This window comes from Nanorana parkeri, unplaced genomic scaffold, assembly GCF_000935625.1.
Source record: "Nanorana parkeri isolate BGI_ZX_2015 unplaced genomic scaffold, ASM93562v1 scaffold55, whole genome shotgun sequence".
NCBI lineage: Eukaryota > Metazoa > Chordata > Amphibia > Anura > Dicroglossidae > Nanorana > Nanorana parkeri.
In genome coordinates this window covers 1263517-1282401 of record NW_017306323.1, presented here as the reverse complement: position 1 = coordinate 1282401, position 18885 = coordinate 1263517, and the positions used below count along the sequence as shown (strand labels likewise).

The 18885-nt window shown below is 39.5% G+C and overlaps 1 protein-coding gene across 2 annotated transcripts in view; it reads left to right on the top strand.

Moving 5' to 3' along the window:
- Window positions 1–3939: 3939 nt before the first annotated feature.
- Window positions 3940–18885, top strand: part of ONECUT1 (one cut homeobox 1) — a 43654-nt gene continuing 28708 nt past the window's right edge. For both annotated transcript variants that reach the window (XM_018576058.1, XM_018576057.1), the window contains exon 1: window positions 3940–5115. In XM_018576058.1, coding sequence (XP_018431560.1) covers window positions 4041–5115 — 1075 coding nt within the window. In that variant the 5' untranslated portion in view covers window positions 3940–4040. The remainder of the gene's footprint in view (window positions 5116–18885) is intronic.

Here is an 18885-nt window from a genome sequence, read left to right as displayed (position 1 = left end):
AATTACACTGCTGTTATCTCTTTTATTTAATATATACCAAACAGGTAAGTATAGGACATATAGTTGTAATTGTACAATGTGGAGGGATTAGTAAAACAAGCTAGCTAAACACATTGACATACAGGTAAGAATGCTGTCCAAAGGTGTGTTTTCCTACTAAAGAATGTGTACTTGTAGTCCTATTGTAAATAAAATCTGCTTGTGTGTCCCTGCATTTGTGTGTCTGATCAAATGTGTGAGTTCGTGTGTATTTTGCCCCTGCGTTTATTAAAAATCGTTTGCATGTATGTTACATGAAATTATATAAAATCAAAATACAGAGGCAGCAGTGAGGGTGCCTGTTCTGTATGATCATATCATTTCACAACTATAAGGCTAAGGTGTGTGTATACTGCTCCTGTTAAATGATGAAGCATGTATGCATGTACTTTAGTTTTTTCAGGGATTGTGTGCATTATATGAATTCATATTATAATGAGGCAGCTGATGTTGGTGTGATGTCTGATCATATAAGATCACAACTATCACTCCTACACTATGGTAATTAGGACTAGGTGTGTGTTTGTGTGTGTCTCTTTTTGTGTGTCTGCATAATAAGCTCTTTATTGAATCGTCTCAGCCATTGAAACCATTCAACACGATTGTATAAGTAAGGATTATATAGAAAGAGCCAGGTATTAAGAAGAGAGCCGATGCTCTATAAGGAAGGGCTGGCATATCTATGAACAGTTATTCTGCAGGACAGATATCCTCAGCCACAACAATGGGTCCGAATGGCAAACAAGGCTTATCAAGCATCATTTTATCTATGTAGCAATGGCTGCGAGGCTTTCTTTCTGACCAGATAAGTAGGCGATGCGGTTTTTAGTTAGTGAACTAATCGTTGGATAGAAGGAACAGACACCCATATGAAGGCCGCTTGAATGAACCTTAACAAAAGTGTAATTTTCCCCTCTTGCAAAGCAGAAAGACACGAGTGTGAATGAAAAATATCGACCACTATGAGAATATGAGCAGATGCTGCATCTACTAATACCATGATGCGCTCCATTTTAGCCAGTCTACACCCTGGGCCTATAGCCTCACTGACCATTGTCTTTTATCAGGTGTGTCAGCTCTGGGGTCCCCATCTCCCACATATATGTAAAGTTTGAGTACTGCTTCCTAACTCCGATCGGTTCTTCTGATTTCATCTGCTTATCCTGGACATGTTATTGTCATTGCACCATGTGTATCGGTTTGAAGGTGTATCCATTGATGTATACGTTTATGGTTGATTGTTGATGAGCACTCTGTATAAGATGCTTTGAGTTTGATTGGCTCTTCTACTAACTTGCAAGTCTACCACTAAATACTTGTAGCCTTTTAATTATTTTATTTGTAGAAATAGAAAAAAAAAGGGAAGAAATCTAAATGTACACCCCTCCTTCCTCCCTCTCTCCATTATGTGACTGCAGCGACAGATGTAGATGCATTGGTAGATGGGCAAGTTTGCAGGAAGCTCTGGAGAAATTCAACTGTCCAGCTGGCAGCTGTTGGCTTTTGGAGTCTTCACGCGTCACCTTTGACACTCTGCCTATTGGAGAAGAGCAGAGCCCTCCATCCACTGACCAGTGCAAGCTGTCACCACCAACACATGGACAGCAAGGGCCGGGGGCGTCACCATCCTCCTACAACCACTGTGTGCCCATTACAAAGGAAATCACGCTGTAATTGCAACACACCACAACATTGTCTTACTGCCAGGGCATTTCGTGCTTTATTGATCCAAGTGTGTGGAGGGCACACTCAAGGAAATAAGTAAAAAAAAAAAAAATATGCTATGAAAATGAACAGCATGTGTTTTGTCCATAACTATCCAATGATCTACAAAATATGGAATAAATGTGTTTGTTAGGCATTTGGAAGAGATCAGCCCAAATGACAATTGATTGTTGGTGCCGAGGTCCACTGTATTGTGTCCTGTGGTCCACATTTTCACCCTCAGTATCAGCCATTCATCACACTTTGATAACAGGCAGAAGACTGACCCTGCTCTAATGCATAGCAGTTGTAAGGAGAAAAAGAAAAGCCCTTGTCTGCCTACGTTGGATTTCATTAGGTGTTAGTTCTTTATAGTGAAGCTTCCTCCCCTCTCCAGATGCTAATTAGCTGCACTCCCAGTTAACTGCCCATGAAGACGAATATGGTAAAATATTTTCTAATCAATAAAGAAAAAAAAATCCCCGTTGAATTGGTAACACTGTTGTCTGCTTGATTTGAATTGTAGCAAAGTGGATTAGCTGTAAGCGTAAAGCTTACACCGTCCTTGCTGGTAAATCTAATGGCAGATCGTGGGGTCATTGGCGCTGTACAATGGCCAGGGCCGGAGTCAATCAGGGAAGGGTTAAATGTGCACTGACCATTGCTGACACAAGGACAGGACATTTCGGCTGCAGTGATTTTGTGTGGCTTGGCGTTACACAATAGGCACATCTGTCCTGGCTTTCAACACAATCCTATGGTGGCTTCTTCTAACACCTGCATGTCCCTGTCATTTCCATCACACACTAATCTGCCAATGATTCCAATTATCCTACTGTCTATCTCAGTGTGCCAAGGACAGCGCATGGGGCAATGACATGTACAATTCAAATACAAATGTTATCTCTTATAAAGAAATGAGAAAAACCTTTTTCATTTCCTTGCACGTTTCTGATTAAACCCTACAGTAATATAGTCCATACAGACGATTTCAGCGTGTTTCTGTACATTCTTTGCCCATTTTGTTGCTCTTTTGGTTAATATAATTGATCATTTGATCAGCTGTATCATTTTAGCTTGCCACTGAAACGACTATTTAAGACAGAAGAGTGGAGAAAGATATTATTAATCTTGCAGAGCTGTGTTCTCATGTCCCCTGATGAGTAGGGAAGAAACCATTTTAGCTATTTATTAATGAGGTTTTTCTTTTCCTTATCAGATGAGGGTGAGAGTCAGTACCAGGCTGTGCTAATTTGTTGGCTGGTTATAGGAATCAGTGTTTTACCTTGGTGCGTTGACTGGAGGAAAACCCGGAAGTTCAAATTAAAATTCAATTTGAACGAGCACACACACACTCCTAATGCAAAGTCAGTAGAAGGGGAGGGACCTGGGGGTGTAATTAGAAGAGTGAACTGCCTTGTGTCTGACATGCAGGGAGAACACTGCCAGTGAGTCTATGAACACTGGGCTTTATGCATCAGCTGCTGATTGGCATTGGGAATCAATCTATATCATGATCATCTAAGCCCATTCAAGTGATAGCACTGCCTTTTATAATAAAGTGTAAGGGGACATGTGGCTATGACCATGCTTGGGCATCATGCACCTATGGCAGATAATGGGACTTGTAGTACTTCCATAGCTGAAGCTTCACACCAATACCTATATATCCTGTTAATGGATGCACATTTTCCTACGACTTTAACCCTCTGATTTCAGCAGCTTATATTTTATTTGCTGAATTTATAATAATATCAATACATCAATTAAATAGAGGCATGACCAAATCTATTCTTCATGTTCTAGAATCTGTTTTTTGTTTGGTGTTTTTATTTCTATAAGAAAGGGGCAGTTCCCCCTGCTGTAGAGTGGCCGGAGATCTGTAGCTGGCGCTAGCTGGAAGCTGGCTTTCACATGGTAAATAGAAGCCTTGCAACCTTAATAAAGAGTGGCAGTGACGTCACGAGGAGCCGTGCGCTCCCCACTGCGCATGCTCGGTACGGCTCGGCAGCTGCAGGGGCTGCACTGTGACTCTCTATACACATTGAAGAGTGAGAGACATGGCAAGAGATGGCGAGGGGAATGAGCAGACTCCAATCACTGCTGCTGATGCTCTGATAAAGGGAAACGGGCCTTAAAGCTATAGGAAAAAAAAAATAAGAATAACAACAACAAAAAAGAAAGAAATCTAATGAAGAAACAAGTGAAGGAAGCAAGAAGTTCAATGTAAAGCATTCCTGGGACGTTTAACCTGCACGCCAGATAGATGTGTTGTCCACAAGCCTGCACGTATAAACATGAACGCTCAACTGACCATGGACAATATTGGGGATCTGCACGGGGTGAGCCATGATCAGGCTACTGCTGATCTAATGAGCAACAGCCCACATCATAGGGGATCGTTGGGCCATCGCAGCAATCATCTGGCTGCCCATCCGCGATCCATGGGCATGGCATCGATCCTGGACGGAGGAGATTACCATCACCACCACCACCGACCCCCGGAGCATGCTTTAACGGGGCCACTCCATCCCACCATGACCATGGCTTGTGAAACCCCACCGGGCATGAGCATGAGCAGCACCTACACCACGCTGACCCCCCTGCAGCCCTTGCCACCCATCTCCACCGTATCGGACAAATTCCCCCATCACCACCACCACCACCATCATCACCCTCACCAGCGGATACCGGGCAATGTCAGCGGTAGCTTCACCCTCATGAGGGATGACAGAGGGCTGACCTCCATGAACAATCTGTACAGCCCTTACCACAAGGATGTCACCGGTATGGGGCAAAGCTTGTCTCCGCTCTCCGGATCTGGTCTGGGGAGCATCCACAATGCCCAGCAAGGCTTGCCTCACTACGCTCACCCCAGTGCCACCATGCCTACCGAGAAAATGCTCACTCCCAACGGCTTCGAAGCCCATCACCCTGCCATGTTATCCAGGCATGGAGAACAGCATCTCACCCCGCCATCTGCTGGCATGGTGCCTATCAACGGGATCCCCCACCACCCCCATACCCATTTAAATGCCCAGAGTCACGGACAGATTCTGGGCTCCGCCAGGGAGCAAAACCCAACATCCATGACTGGTTCCCAGGTCAACAATGGAAGTAATTCAGGGCAAATGGAAGAAATTAATACCAAAGAAGTAGCTCAGAGAATCACCACTGAGCTAAAGCGGTACAGCATCCCCCAGGCGATCTTTGCCCAGAGGGTACTGTGCCGCTCGCAAGGGACCCTCTCAGATCTGCTGAGGAACCCCAAACCTTGGAGCAAACTCAAATCGGGCCGGGAGACTTTTCGCAGGATGTGGAAGTGGCTTCAGGAGCCAGAATTCCAGAGGATGTCAGCTCTCAGGCTAGCAGGTGAGCAGAACCCCCCCCCCCCCCCATATATATATGTTTCCCATATATGTTCCCATTTAGACACCCTCCCTACTGTACATTCATCTCTATAGGCTGTCATCTTGACTGTCTGCTCTGCTGCTTTTGTGTTCACCTACTACAGAGCCATGACCAGTGCCCTGTGACTTCTATGCGGTGTGCCTGCATCCCTTTTGTGTAGAGCTCCCACTTCTAGCTCCTTTCCTTACATAGGGGGTATATGCCTAAGCTGGTATTCTAGGAAATACTACAAGTAGCCTGTCATCTGTCTCCTGAACCTTTCACCCTGGCATGTGCACACAATAGGATCTTCTACCCTCTCTGCACAGTAGGAAACAGTGCTGCTAGCTGCATCTACTATGACCAGGTCTCCTGGATGTCCATTAGTTCCACAACCCTCCCTTCCCACATATTCCAAAATGTCATGTTTCAGTAGCAATAGTGTAAATCCCACGTGAAATTCGGAGGCCAAGGAGCACACCCTCTGCTCTTATCTACCACCCATTGTCTTTGTCAAACAATTAATATCGATTGATTGATACCTATCTATTAATCGATAAATCAATACTCGCAGAGACGTTTACACTTACCGAGTCATGATTTCCCTTAGAATGTAAACACACCTTGTCATTATGTAACACACTGGGAACATTGTTACCAGTTTTTTTTCTTTCTTTCTTTTTTTTTTTAAAGACTACAGTAATGTGGTACAAAGGATGACAGCTGTTAACCTGACATAAAGATTGCCTCTCTGGATAGTTGTATGGGTGTTGTATCTAGATATTTTCCTTTATTGATCTGTGTATTGATGGCTGGTAGAAAGGATGGCTAGGAGCCAGTCCTGATACAATTTACACTTTCTACTACCTAGAGTTACTTGGCTATATATACACATAGGCACTGGGAGAATAGAGGACAGTTCTCTATGCACGACTCCTACTGTGTGATCTGATCTTCATTTAAGTGGTCTAACAGCACGGTTATTTAGAAAAACACATACTTTTACATTGCCCTATCCTCATTGAACATATGGTTATAACAATCAATGTCATCGATGGGAAAAATATATGACCCTTTAAATGTAGTTACTAGAGGAACCTTCTCTCTTCTGTTGGCAATACCTTCAACCAAAGGCTTTGACCTACACATCAGTTAGACATATTTCTGTACAGAAACATATTTCACTGAAGGTGTATATTTGGATACTCTATACTTGGATGGCCTGGTTCAGATCACACCATTTGGATGGGATTGAGGTCCTGATTTTAATATGACCTTTTTTTAAAATATGGGATACTTCTCTTTTGTTGGATACTTCTCTTTTTTGGATACTCTTTCATGTATGTATTACAGATATTTTTATACCACAGGTGTTACTGGTACAGGTGTACACAGGTGGTACTGGTATTTACAGGCATTTATTTACCTGTGATTGTGGTTTTACTCATGTTTGTTTGTTTGTTGTATGTCCTTTTTTGAGATCTCAGATATACTGAAATTCTGTTTTGGAACTCCCATATACAATTTGGAATTTGTCCGGGCCCAAAGGCAGCAACGCTCTGATGTTCTTTTCACCATACTTCACAGATGGGATGAGGATTAGGGGTTTGCATGCAGTGTTTGATTTCATGGTGTACATTTACTATAGAGTGCAACTACTGTCTTATCTGTCAACAGAACATTGTTTCAGTATTGTGGAACATTGAGGTGGGCCTTGCAAACTTGAGATGGGCAGCAATGTTATCTTGGGGCAGAGAGGTAGTTTCCCCTGTGGTAAATGCATCTTGTGTCCAGTGTTTTATTTCTGGCACACTCATGAACATATATGTTGTTAAGAGCAAGAGATGCCTGCAGTTGTTATCCCGGCGTTATTTGTCCCCTGTCTCAGTACAGTATAACATGCCCATGTAGTTATCTCTGTAGGACACCAACTGCTGAGGAGAGCAGCAATGCTGCTGAATTTCTTTCATTTGTAAGCTATCTGCCTCACTGTGGACTGACAGAGGCCCAAATCTATAGAAATCCTGTTGTAATGATCATCAACAACTCTTCTCAGGTCCTCTGAAATCTCCTATGATTGGGCCTTATTACATTTCAAAACCCTTCAGTAAAGAACAGCTTATTAAAACCGTAGGCCGGGACAGGTCCAAGGCATCCCTGAATTAATTTTGACACCCAATTTATTGATTAGTAAATCTAAGTTTAATCACCCTCTTAAAAGAGTTATCCTAAAGAGCTGATTGCTGAAACCATTTGTACAGTCAATATATGGCAATGTAAAAGAATGTATGTGTCCTCTGTTACACAAGACTGTCATGTGTTGTTATCCCTTAGTTGAAGAAAAAAAACATTTTAGGAGCCATTCATGCAGAAGTTAGAACATTCTATATTGTTCTTAGAGATGTATTAATACACCTGTACAGTGATGTGTATGCATATACCACTATCTGAGCTTAAATGATGCAGATGGCAGAGAGTCAGCCAGGCTGGCGTTCTGTTAATTAATGCTGTATATGTGTAATGAAATGTACTTGGCCAATTCCATTCACAGCATATATTCTTCCAGCCAGATAGCAGTGCTTAGCGTTTTAGGAAACCTAGCATGCTTTGTGATCATTTTTATAATAACTGATTCCTCGAGTTTAATAGAAAGCAGAGCCTTATTTAAGGGTTTAATTAACTGGCAGGTCTTCATTAATTCGTCCCTGGAGAATGCCAGGCAGTCAATCCGAGGTGCTGTCACAGGCGATCTGTTCTAAAGACAAAAAAGGGAAGGGCCAGATCCATCCTCCTCAGGCACTTTGTGCTGTGTGTGTGCTCTCCTGTCTATGTGCCTGATAGTGCTGCCACTGTGCTATATAGTGTGCTCCATGTACATTGTCTGCTGTACACCACACAGTAATGTGCCTGTTGAGGGACAATCATGCCACCATTCCACTATTCTGCATCATGCATCCCCTAAACACATTGCTCTGTCTTCTGTATAGATCTCCGTAGTGTACTCCACATACACTGACTGCTGTACACCACACAGTGATGTGCCTGCTTACACACTAAGGGGCCCATTACCATTCTACTATTCTCCATCATGCATAATATCTGCACACATTTCTCTTCTGTATATATATCATATTGCATTATTGAATTCCTAGTCATTCATGTATTACTGGGCACGGAAAAAAATGTCACAATTGATTTGTGGACATCGGAAAATGTTTCTGGGTCCCCTAGGTAGTAGCAAATGCCCCAATCATAGACCTGGCTGAGAGGGTTAACTGCTTCTAAGGGGCCCATGGTAAGACACAATTGATAAGCCGAAGCTTGCGTCGATTTGGGGCGTATTTTTTTACGACAGTTTGGTCGAGCAGAATCTCCATTTATTTACATGGATCAATAGTGGAAACAAGCGCTTTGAATTAGACCGTTGGATCCCCTTGTTGGCGTTATCTGAGCATTAATCTGCCAATGTGGAGTGTGTGACAGTGCAAGTTGCTGCATACAAATGAAGGGGCTGCACTGTGCACACCTGTCCGGGTTGTATCATAGGATAGTACATATAGGTGAATGCACCTCACACTGGCTGTTCATATGGGGATCCTGCTTTGTATTTATTTTTTCATAAACTGCTCTAACAAATAGTGAAAGCGCTTCATTCAGCTTTGCAGGCGTTTGTTACATTAGACAGACATATATACACTGTCACTAATATTTTCATTTGTCGCAATATTATTCTAAAATATATATTCGTCTGCACCTGTCAGTGCTCCGGATATCCTGCACTCTGTTCACACCTACACCAACTGCACCGTTCTCATTGAGCACATTTTGGTGATTATTTTGTTTATAAAAGAAACATAATTTACATTTTTTACAGAACAATTAATTTACATTCGTTAACGGTATTTTTCAACCCTTTCACTTGTCCTTTTCGGCTACATTCCTAAAAAAGAGGGAATTGATTCAATCAACAAATCGATATATGTAAACGAGATTATCAGCTCTGGAAGACATAAATATATAAATACATCGATTAAATTAATTTAAAAAGGCAGACCTAGATTATATTTTTCTCTTTTTACTTTGCACAAACAGCAAATTATTTTCAATGCAATCAATATGTTCCAACAAAGAAATACCATACTTAAATATGACATAGAAAAACAGCAAAAGTAGTGATGATACATGCAATATTTTTACTCTATAGATTTTAGTTTTTATTGCATACTGTAAAAGCTGGTCTTTTATATCACATATAAAATATTGGCCTTTTGATTACTCTCTTCACCACATGTAGTGTAAAATAAACCTAATATTAAAATACTTGTAGCTCTTAACACATACAATGAAATATATTTATAGTACCTGTTTACAAATTTAAAAAATGGATATATAAATTTTGAATGAAAACATCTGTCTATCTATGCAGGTGTGCATGATATAAGTTGTCTAATATTTTTTTATAAGATATTGTAAGAGTGTGGTTATGTTTACAGCAATTCTTCACCTGTCATACTAGCTTGGAAACCTCAGCAGATCAATGCAGCAAGCTGTGTAGGCCAAGTACAGGTTTTTGAACCCAAGCATCTCAATGCATATGTTTTGTTTTAGTGGTGTCAACCTGCCCACAGATTAGCATGTCATATTACATTTGTTTCTGGGGCTCTGTTTGGATTGAAATGATTTTCTGCCATAATAAGCCCCTGTTGGTGACCATAGGTTGCTTCTGCTCTCAGATTCAATCCATGTTATTCTGTACATTTGGAGCTTACGCACAATCCTCACAATGGGCATCAAACACACTCAGCTTAGCGTTCCACTCAATTGGATTTACTTTTGCAGTTTAATGTAGGCCTGGCTCTTTCTAGGACTGGATACATTGGTTGATCAATACACGTTCATTGTTCCAGAATCGCTCGCTATTCAGCAAGCTGACCCCCAATTCACAGATTATTGTAAGCTTTCATTCATTTTTTTTAACCTGTTATGCAAAAACAGTTGTGCACACTTCAAATATTGTGTGATTAATCAGCTGCATTTGATTTATTGCAGACATATTCAAATAGAATAACAGTAACAACAGCAATGGTAATACATGTACTTCTAGATTTAAGAGAGATTTCTTGCCTGTTATACAGGAGTATAGTATTTTTAATGTCAGCTGTGCTTTGCCTTATTAAGGACTTAAACTATTTTCAGCCCTAACAGATCAGCCTTTATTCATTTCAAACAAGCAAAACACATATATCCCAATCAGTCTAAACATTTATAGTTTGGTAAATGCTGATAGCATATATATTTAATTGACTAATAATGTGCAGACAAACCTGCCCCAGTGCTGTCTATTTCAGAGCAGGCTAGCGAAAGGCGGCCTTTCAAAGTAAAAGTGAAACTATTTGTTTATCAGCTTTTTACCTTAACACAGTTTAAAAGTTTGGTTATCTCACTATATTGATTTAGTATGACATGAGGTAAATCATAGACCTTTTATTGGTTTTAAATTGTAGATGCATAATGGAAAAAAAAAAAAGAAAGAAAAGATGAATTATATTTTTAAATCAGGGATTCTAGCCTTAGCATCCAATTTGGTGTCTAGGGTAGAAGAAAATCATTTTTTTGCAACCCAGGCACCAGCTGGCACAAACCAGGCTCTTCTCCCCTGATACCATACCATGTTGCCTTTACACTATTCTAATACTCACATCTTATTCACTGTGCTATAACCTCCAATGTACCAATGGATAATATGAAATACAAATATTTAAAAATATCTATAAAGGGACCAAAGGGTAAGTGGGAAGTTATTCATGTTTACTCAACATTTCTGTTCTAATCACTCCTGCTGGTTGATTTTTTTTCTCTAGAATGGGAATTTAACCCTCTCCTCATCTTGTTTTATCTACACATTTTAATTTTTCTTGCAGCTTTCCTCTAGTTACACTTGAGATAATCTCCTTAGTTAGATAGAAATCCATTCATTTACACTTTTTTTCTGGCCTTGGTAAGAGAAAGGGCGTTTAGAGGCCTTAACTAGCAACTCTTCCTGTAAGCTCTGTAGACTTCAATACTATAAAGCTTATGTTACTAGTAAATGCGCATTTTTCCTGAATGAGAGCCACATTCACTGTTAAATTGCATTTGTTCAGATAAGAAACGAGAAAAAAATTCCACCTTTCTCTTCCTATTTTTCAGTTCAATACAGTCGAAAACGGTCTTCGATTTTTCCCTATTAACTATTAAAAAATCAATCATCCTTGTATGGGTATGGTAAATGTTAATCTTACAGGGATGCTACTAAGTTCATAAGGACATAAGACAGCAATGCACATATGTATTTGGATTTATTTATTAAGGCAAGGTTCAATAATCTATAGCAACCCATTGGAACAAATATTTATCTTCTCTGATTTTAGAAAGTTGAAATCTAATTGCTTATTATTGGTAACCTCATTGGACTCTACAATGCTTAGCTGTACAAATGGCTCTGGAAAGAAAGCCATCTATGGCTTGTTCAGTAAGGTTCATATGGCTCCAATAGAACCCCCAACTACCTTACACAATCACTTTTCATGAATGTTTCCTTCTTTAATAAAGGGTCATCACCATTCCTAGAATTTATTAGTTAGAATCTATTGGTTGTAAAGATGCATACAATCTTCTAGCATGAAACTTATAGAAGTTTATTGTAAGTTGGAATATAGTAAAGTGTGGGTTCTCCCGAAGAATAATATATGACATTAAAAAAAGAATTGCTCCTCTCACTTTTAGTAGCTGCTAAGTTTCTAATTTTTACCTTTGTGGTATGAAATACAGAAAATATTTAACTCCTCATAACCCTAATGGGCTTATTCAGCAAGACAGTGCCAAGGGCAAATTGCCATATCAGCCAATAAGAAATAATCTTTTGCTGATCTACCAGCAGTAAATTTGACTGCTACAAGTAATTCTCTTCATCATCAGATTTCCATTAGGTTGTACTGGGCAAGAATAACAAAATCATGTTGTTTTGTATACATTTTTAGTCAGATCTTTTCATGGGGAACAATGTGTAAAAAGACCTGTGGTTTTCCAAGTTCAAGTTGGCTGCAGTTATAAACATAATTGTTTATGGTTACATGGTTTCTAGTACTGCACCCAACAGGAAGTGAAGGGATTGAAATTTCCTTAGTGCCTAGTGGTAAAATGAGCCTTTAATATCCATGTTTTTCCATGAAGGGATATGAATAAAGCTTATGGACAGCATGCAGAGAGTACAGTGAATAATTTAATTGGACATAGTTGTACATTTTACTTGAAATATCTTCAAGCTACAGGTGATTGTTAGGAATTTAAAACACACCTATCACAAGAGAAATATGGAGGATGATTTAGCAATTTACTTGGCTGTCATGCTGACCCTCAAGCATCAATACTTTAAGTTATTGGCTCTGAACAGGTATGTAGATGACTTCTGAATTTATCTTGACTTTTTTTATATGTATTCTTGGCACATCAAGTATTGAGCCTCAAGGGTCAGTATTACAGCTAGGCAACTAGTCTTTTTAAAAGGAAGTCAGCAATAGCAGCCCCATATTTCTTTTTTGACAGGTTTACTTGAAGCATATGCTTAAAGTATAGCCCAAACTTTCTTTCTATTGTTGGTTAAAATGGGAGGGGTTCCAACCCCTGTTTTCACAGCTGTCCCTGCCCCCACTGGGAGATTTACCTTCTCTTTATTGTGTCCTGGATACCATTATGACTGAGACAGAAGTGATGGGAAATCCAAAATGGTTCCAATTTCATCAAAAAGGAGCATAGGGGAATATAAGAGAAGTCCTCCAATAAGCACACTTGATTTAACCACAACTGTCTAAGAGAAGAAATACCCTCATCTTGGAGATACAAAGGAAGCAAAGGGGCATGGCACTAACAGGATCCAAACAGCAAATGTACAATGGAGTTGATTTATAAGAGGCAGATATGCTGTTCATTTTGCAATGGAATTTCCACTTAGCTTAGCGAATATGGTGAATCTCTACTGACTTTCACCATTCAATCATATGCAAGCAAAATACATTTTCTTTTATTTTCCTTGCACATGATTGGATATTCTTTGCAAAGTATTTTTTCACCACATTCACTAAGCTAAAGGAAAACTCCATAGTGAACAGCCTATTTGCCTTTAGTAAACCAAACCCATATCATTATCGATTATGACATGTACAGAAGGATGAAAATGCAGAAAAATACAATTTTCCCCAAGAATTTCTTACACTCACAAAGCATAGGAGGATTGAAAAGCACACTTATTTAATTTTCAAATAGTAATGTAACTTCCATTGGTTATGAAGTCTTATTTGTATGGAAACAATATGGCAGTTCTATATAGATAGGCATGCTTCATTTGATGCCTCTCATGTTCCCGTTCTACCTTGGAATCTCAGTGAGAAGAAAATCCATAGCTGATTGATTTCTTTAGTTAGGTGCAGGGAATGTATTTATATTTATCACTGTAAGTGGATGTTGAAACAGGAGTAGATGAAACATGCAAAGCCACTCCCTTTAATAATAGGACCAGCATCCCTTCATCTTCCCACAGAGATCAATAGGTTCCATGTGTAATTTTACGTCTGGTCCATCATGGTGGTAAAAAAATGATTCTGTAGGAAGCAGAAACATGCTTATACAAATTCTAAAGCTGACTAATTTAAATGGAGGTGGTAAGATGTTGCTTTATTTGAGGAAACACTGCAAAAAGATTACATCGCATTGGTTGCTATAGGATTCTACACTTTGCATATTTACTATGCTGTCAATTTTTTTGACTAATCCCAATTATTTGTTAACATATGAGTAAATAAAGTGTGCCAATATCCAGGCTGGTAGATAAGCATATAGCTCTATCAGGAGATACCCTCTTAAAGAGAAGCATTACAGCTTGATAAGATGGGCAAGTTACAAGGATTGACACTATACATTTCAAAACGTAAGACCACTTATATACCTACATTCCATGCTGTTGAAGATGGTATTTGACAATAACTCCTGATGCATGCTCCTTCACAGCTTTTGATTTATTAATATTCTAATATATGTTTTGAGGCTCAACTCATTATAAAAGGGTATGGAATTAAATATGTTAGCCAGAAAGATCACAGTTGTCATAGCAATATAATGCAAGAGTTCCAATATCAAAACCGACCACAGTACCCATAGTCTGTTGCAGATATGGGAATATAGGGAAATCACAGTATTTTTTTTAAAGTACCTTTGTGATTTAGCCAAAAGAACCTGTGCTCAAATGGAACAACCAATGCAGAGCATTTCCTTTCACATGATTAGGTCATTGAAATTAATACAACGTCACTGGCTTAAGTGAAGAATGTACTCCTTCAGTAAACCACCTCACTGTATTGAGACCTACAAGTCAAATGATCTCAGTACATTACCAAGCTATTCCAGGGCTCCACAGTCAGCACGTAGTGTCTACATTCTAAAGGACTGGCTGCATTATGTACATGAAGAACTTAGCTTGGATGGATATTGGAACAAAGATCAGTGATCGTCATGTGTAACTTTCTGTTTATTCCGTAACTTAATAATAAGAAAATATTTACTTATCAAAAGTAAAGTAATTTTTTATCATTAGGACACAATATTATTCCTAAGTGTATTTTACACAGCCAACCAAATATAAACGGGAGGTATCCCTGTGGGTCAATGATTGACAGTCATGTTCTCTGCTATGAGCAGAGACTGAGAGCGGTCATGTGATTGGTCAGTGCTCTGTTTTAGAGCCAGAGTGGGACAGTTGCAGTGTCCCATGCCAGCTTTAAAGTGACATTAAAGGCAGTTATCCCCCCCCTACCCCCCCATGCTGCTGTAAGGACTTACCTTATTTGATGCCTCTTGATCCGAACAGCTTTTACCTTCCACTCGTTTTCCACAGTCGCTCCAGCGCTGGTGCCGCTCTCTGATCCACAGCAGACTCCTCTTTGTTCCTGTCCCACGGAGTCTGTCCGACGTGCGCGCTCCCAGCTGCATCCATCCATCTGGCCTCTCCCCTCTGACGATCTGGACTGTGCATACGCCTGCCCACACTTCCTTCTTCACAGCGTTCGGGAGCCGGGACTTCTGCTGCAAGGAGCGAGCGGCACTGACACAGGTAAGTTTGTTGGTGCTTGCCAACTTTTTTTTTTTTTTAATGCTGGGGCCATATATCTACTGCTTGCTAGCAGTAGATCTATGCCAAAAAATTTACTTTAATACTACTTTAAGTATAGGTGAGAGTATGTTTTACTCTCCCCATAGATCTCCTTTGAGCAGTCAGCCATAATCCCAAATAAATATGATCTCAGCTTATTTCTGCTTTTTGCTGTGTAACAGATATTAAGCAACAAAGTTTATCTTGGATTATAGAACATGATACAGACAGAGATAGACTGAAGAGTAATTTTAAAATGGATATCAAACTTGAAAATGTAAAAAGGAAAATTGTGTTTTTGGGCAAGTGTAGTTCCACTTTTGCAGTTGAATTTAAGAAAAACGTCACTATATATGTTTGTTGAGTGTTCCCATTCACGCGGCATATCAAAAGATATTTTTTTAAATATATTTCCTAACTTTTAGATGTCTTTTTGGTGAAGGCCTTTGTGCAGATTCCAAGTTACTCTGAGCAGTCTGAAAGTGAAAGCAGAGGCACAAACTGAGAGACAGACTGAACTTCCTCCTATTAACATGCAATGCTTCTGAGGCTTTAACACTTTGTTATGGCATACATTGTTCAAATCTAGTTTACAAGTGATAATGAGATGTGCTAACACAGTACGGACAGAGGTAAACACAACTTTCCACAGCCCCCTCCTATACATTACAAAGGGGAAAGCTAGGTGACATTTTTAAATAAATAAAAATCACTTCAAATATAAACAGAATTGTTGTTATACTATGTGAATGGTAACATGTAACAAATATAAAATAGGCGTTATCCCAATTTGGTTGCTAAACTGGAAATACACTTAAAGCAACATTTCAAATTTTCCATCTAATAGATAGATCTAGTTTTATCCCCAAATGAAACTTTTGTGTTCTAAACTGTGGCCCTAAATGTAACCCTAAATGTAAATGAAATGACAGGTGCTGCTCCAGGTCATTCCTCTTACAGTCCACTCACTGGGCGCTCGTCTGGTTCACCACCATTAATCAAACTATATCCAAATGTAGGGAAACTGCAGCACTCCATGATCAGTGTGAATTCTTTTATCTCATATAACCCATTGGTAGCCAGAAAGATAAAGCTGGTATTCCAAGATGTTTTCTGCATGCTGATGATATGAAAAAAATGAATTCATACTGATCCTGGAGTGCCGCAGTTTCACTACATTTCAATGTGGTTTGATAAACTGACCCTACTTGCTGTTTATATAAATTGTTTAACGGAGAGAATATGGCAGCTGCAAATGCAGTAATCTGTCAATAAATATCATAGCCAATCCAACATCTGTAGTTTGGAACCTCCGGTTTGATTTACACTAGTCATTTCTAAGCACTGATAGTAGATCAAAAATGCAGTATATAGGTCTTGAAGTGAGATGGTCATATAGGGCTAGAGCCTCTGAATATTGAAACCAGCAATCAGAAGTACCTACCTTAAAAGCAGGCCATTTAACATCTTCTGATAGCCTTACACAAGAGAATGTGATTGATTCGTACACAGTACACCTCTGGGAAATGCCATTTTTACCCAACAGGCACATTCACATTTTAACATGTTTTCTCCTATTGTACCACATTTTATAATATACTATTAATGCTCATTAGATAACTCCTTTACCTCCCTGGGCAAAAACAAGTACTGCAAGGCTTAATAATTATTTTCCTTGGAGTTCTGCTTTAAAACAGTCTAATTTTGGATTCAGCCATTTTTAAGTTAATAAATGTATCCATGGAAAATAAAGTATCCTTAGCGTAGTTTAAGTTAGTGTACTAATTATTTGTATTCATATTTTGTAAGTCTTCTGAAGGAATCTGCAGGGAAATTTGCTGGTGACACAATGGCAGCTAGGATGACATCACAAGCTGTGTTATGAACTCTGCCCTTAAGATTAATAAGTGAATGGAGCTATCACAGTGAGTGACCCCTCAGAGGGTCACTGAACTATATCTGGTCATTAGCTCACTTTGAGTCATATGACTATCCAAATGAATGTAACAGTAAGGTTTCTTTGTTAATGAATAAACTAAACTGAATAGTGAACTATTGTCTTTACAACATGAGAACTAACTTAATCATCCCACTGAAGATAAGAGATGGCAGGGTTTTCCATTTGTAAATAATGACTAAAACATCACTGGGATTAAAATAACATCACAGTCCTAGGTGTGGGTATTTTCCTTCACTTTCCAAAGTGCAGAAGTACAGTCTGCAGTAGCAATAAAACATTCAATATTAGCATCCTCTGTATGTATAATCATCATCATCATCACCCTCATTACTAATGATATCTTGAAGCTATTGTATTCTTTTGGAGCTGGCTACTGATTATGACTGGTAACAAGGCAGACTTGCATTATGGAAAAATCCCTTGAACTTAAAGAGACTCTACCACTGGGGGGAATGGGGAAAAAAAGCTGCAGGTATGAAATGCAGGTATACATACTTGCAGCAGCCTCCCAAACTGAATTTCAGGCTGTTCTGACAGGCATAATCTCAGCACTTCGGGATTAAACTCAACTGTACTTTTCTGCCTCCTGCAAATTCATTTTAGCCAGAGAGGTAGTGTAATAAGAATGTGTTGGGTCAGGCATAGCGGAAAGCTCTAACACTGCCCAAAAGTGCTGCAGATTGGCCTGCTAGAACAGCTCGCCATTTGGATGCAACAGGTAGGTTTCAGAGGCTGCTGCAGTGGTGTATCTGAAGCGAATTGCACCCCCCCTCAGTTAAATAATCTCTTTAATGAAGTGAGACCTAACCTGTAAGAGCCTGAAATCAAATTCTGATCATGAAACTGGGGAAAATGTAAGGCCCTTTTCCTTGGGCTAACCTGGGCAAGTTCTCAGAGTCACTGCCTAGTAGGGATGGGTTGGGATTTGTATCTACCATAATTTTGAGGCAAATGCTGTGGGTTCAAGACTTATGGTCCAGCAAATTTATGTGCAGACTTGCCAAGGATAATTTTTAAAACCATAATGCACTGCATACCCTTTTAACTATGGTCAGCAGGCTACGAAGGGCCAAAAGGGGTCTTAGGGCAGCCAGACCCCCACACTAGAAAGGAAGGGCGGCACAGAGTGCCATAGTATCAGCGTATTGGAAGCTGTTGTAGGGAAAGCTGTCAAACTACATAAGGGAAATATTAGGGTCAGACAGGAAAATGTACTTTAATCCTGATTGCCACTGAGGGCTTTTGTGTCAGGGGTGGTATTTGGGTGTTTTCCTCTATTTTAGGGATAGATTCATTTATAGATTCATTTTTTAAGATAATGGTTTATTTTAGGTTAAACTTCTTTTTTGTTGCCGTGAAACAAAAATGGGCTTTTGTTTCAGGGGTGATATTTTGGGGTTTTAATTTAATTTGTAAGGTGGTCTAATCCATTTAAAAAATTTTTATTTTATCTGTGGGGATAGGGAAATGCATTGAATGTGAGTGAAATAAAAGCAGATGGTGTACACCATGTACAGCTTAAAGGTGAAATAATGTGAAGTGGTGTACACAATGTAAAGGGCATTCCCCAAACATGTTATTTAAAGGATTTGTAACTATGTAATGTTTCCAC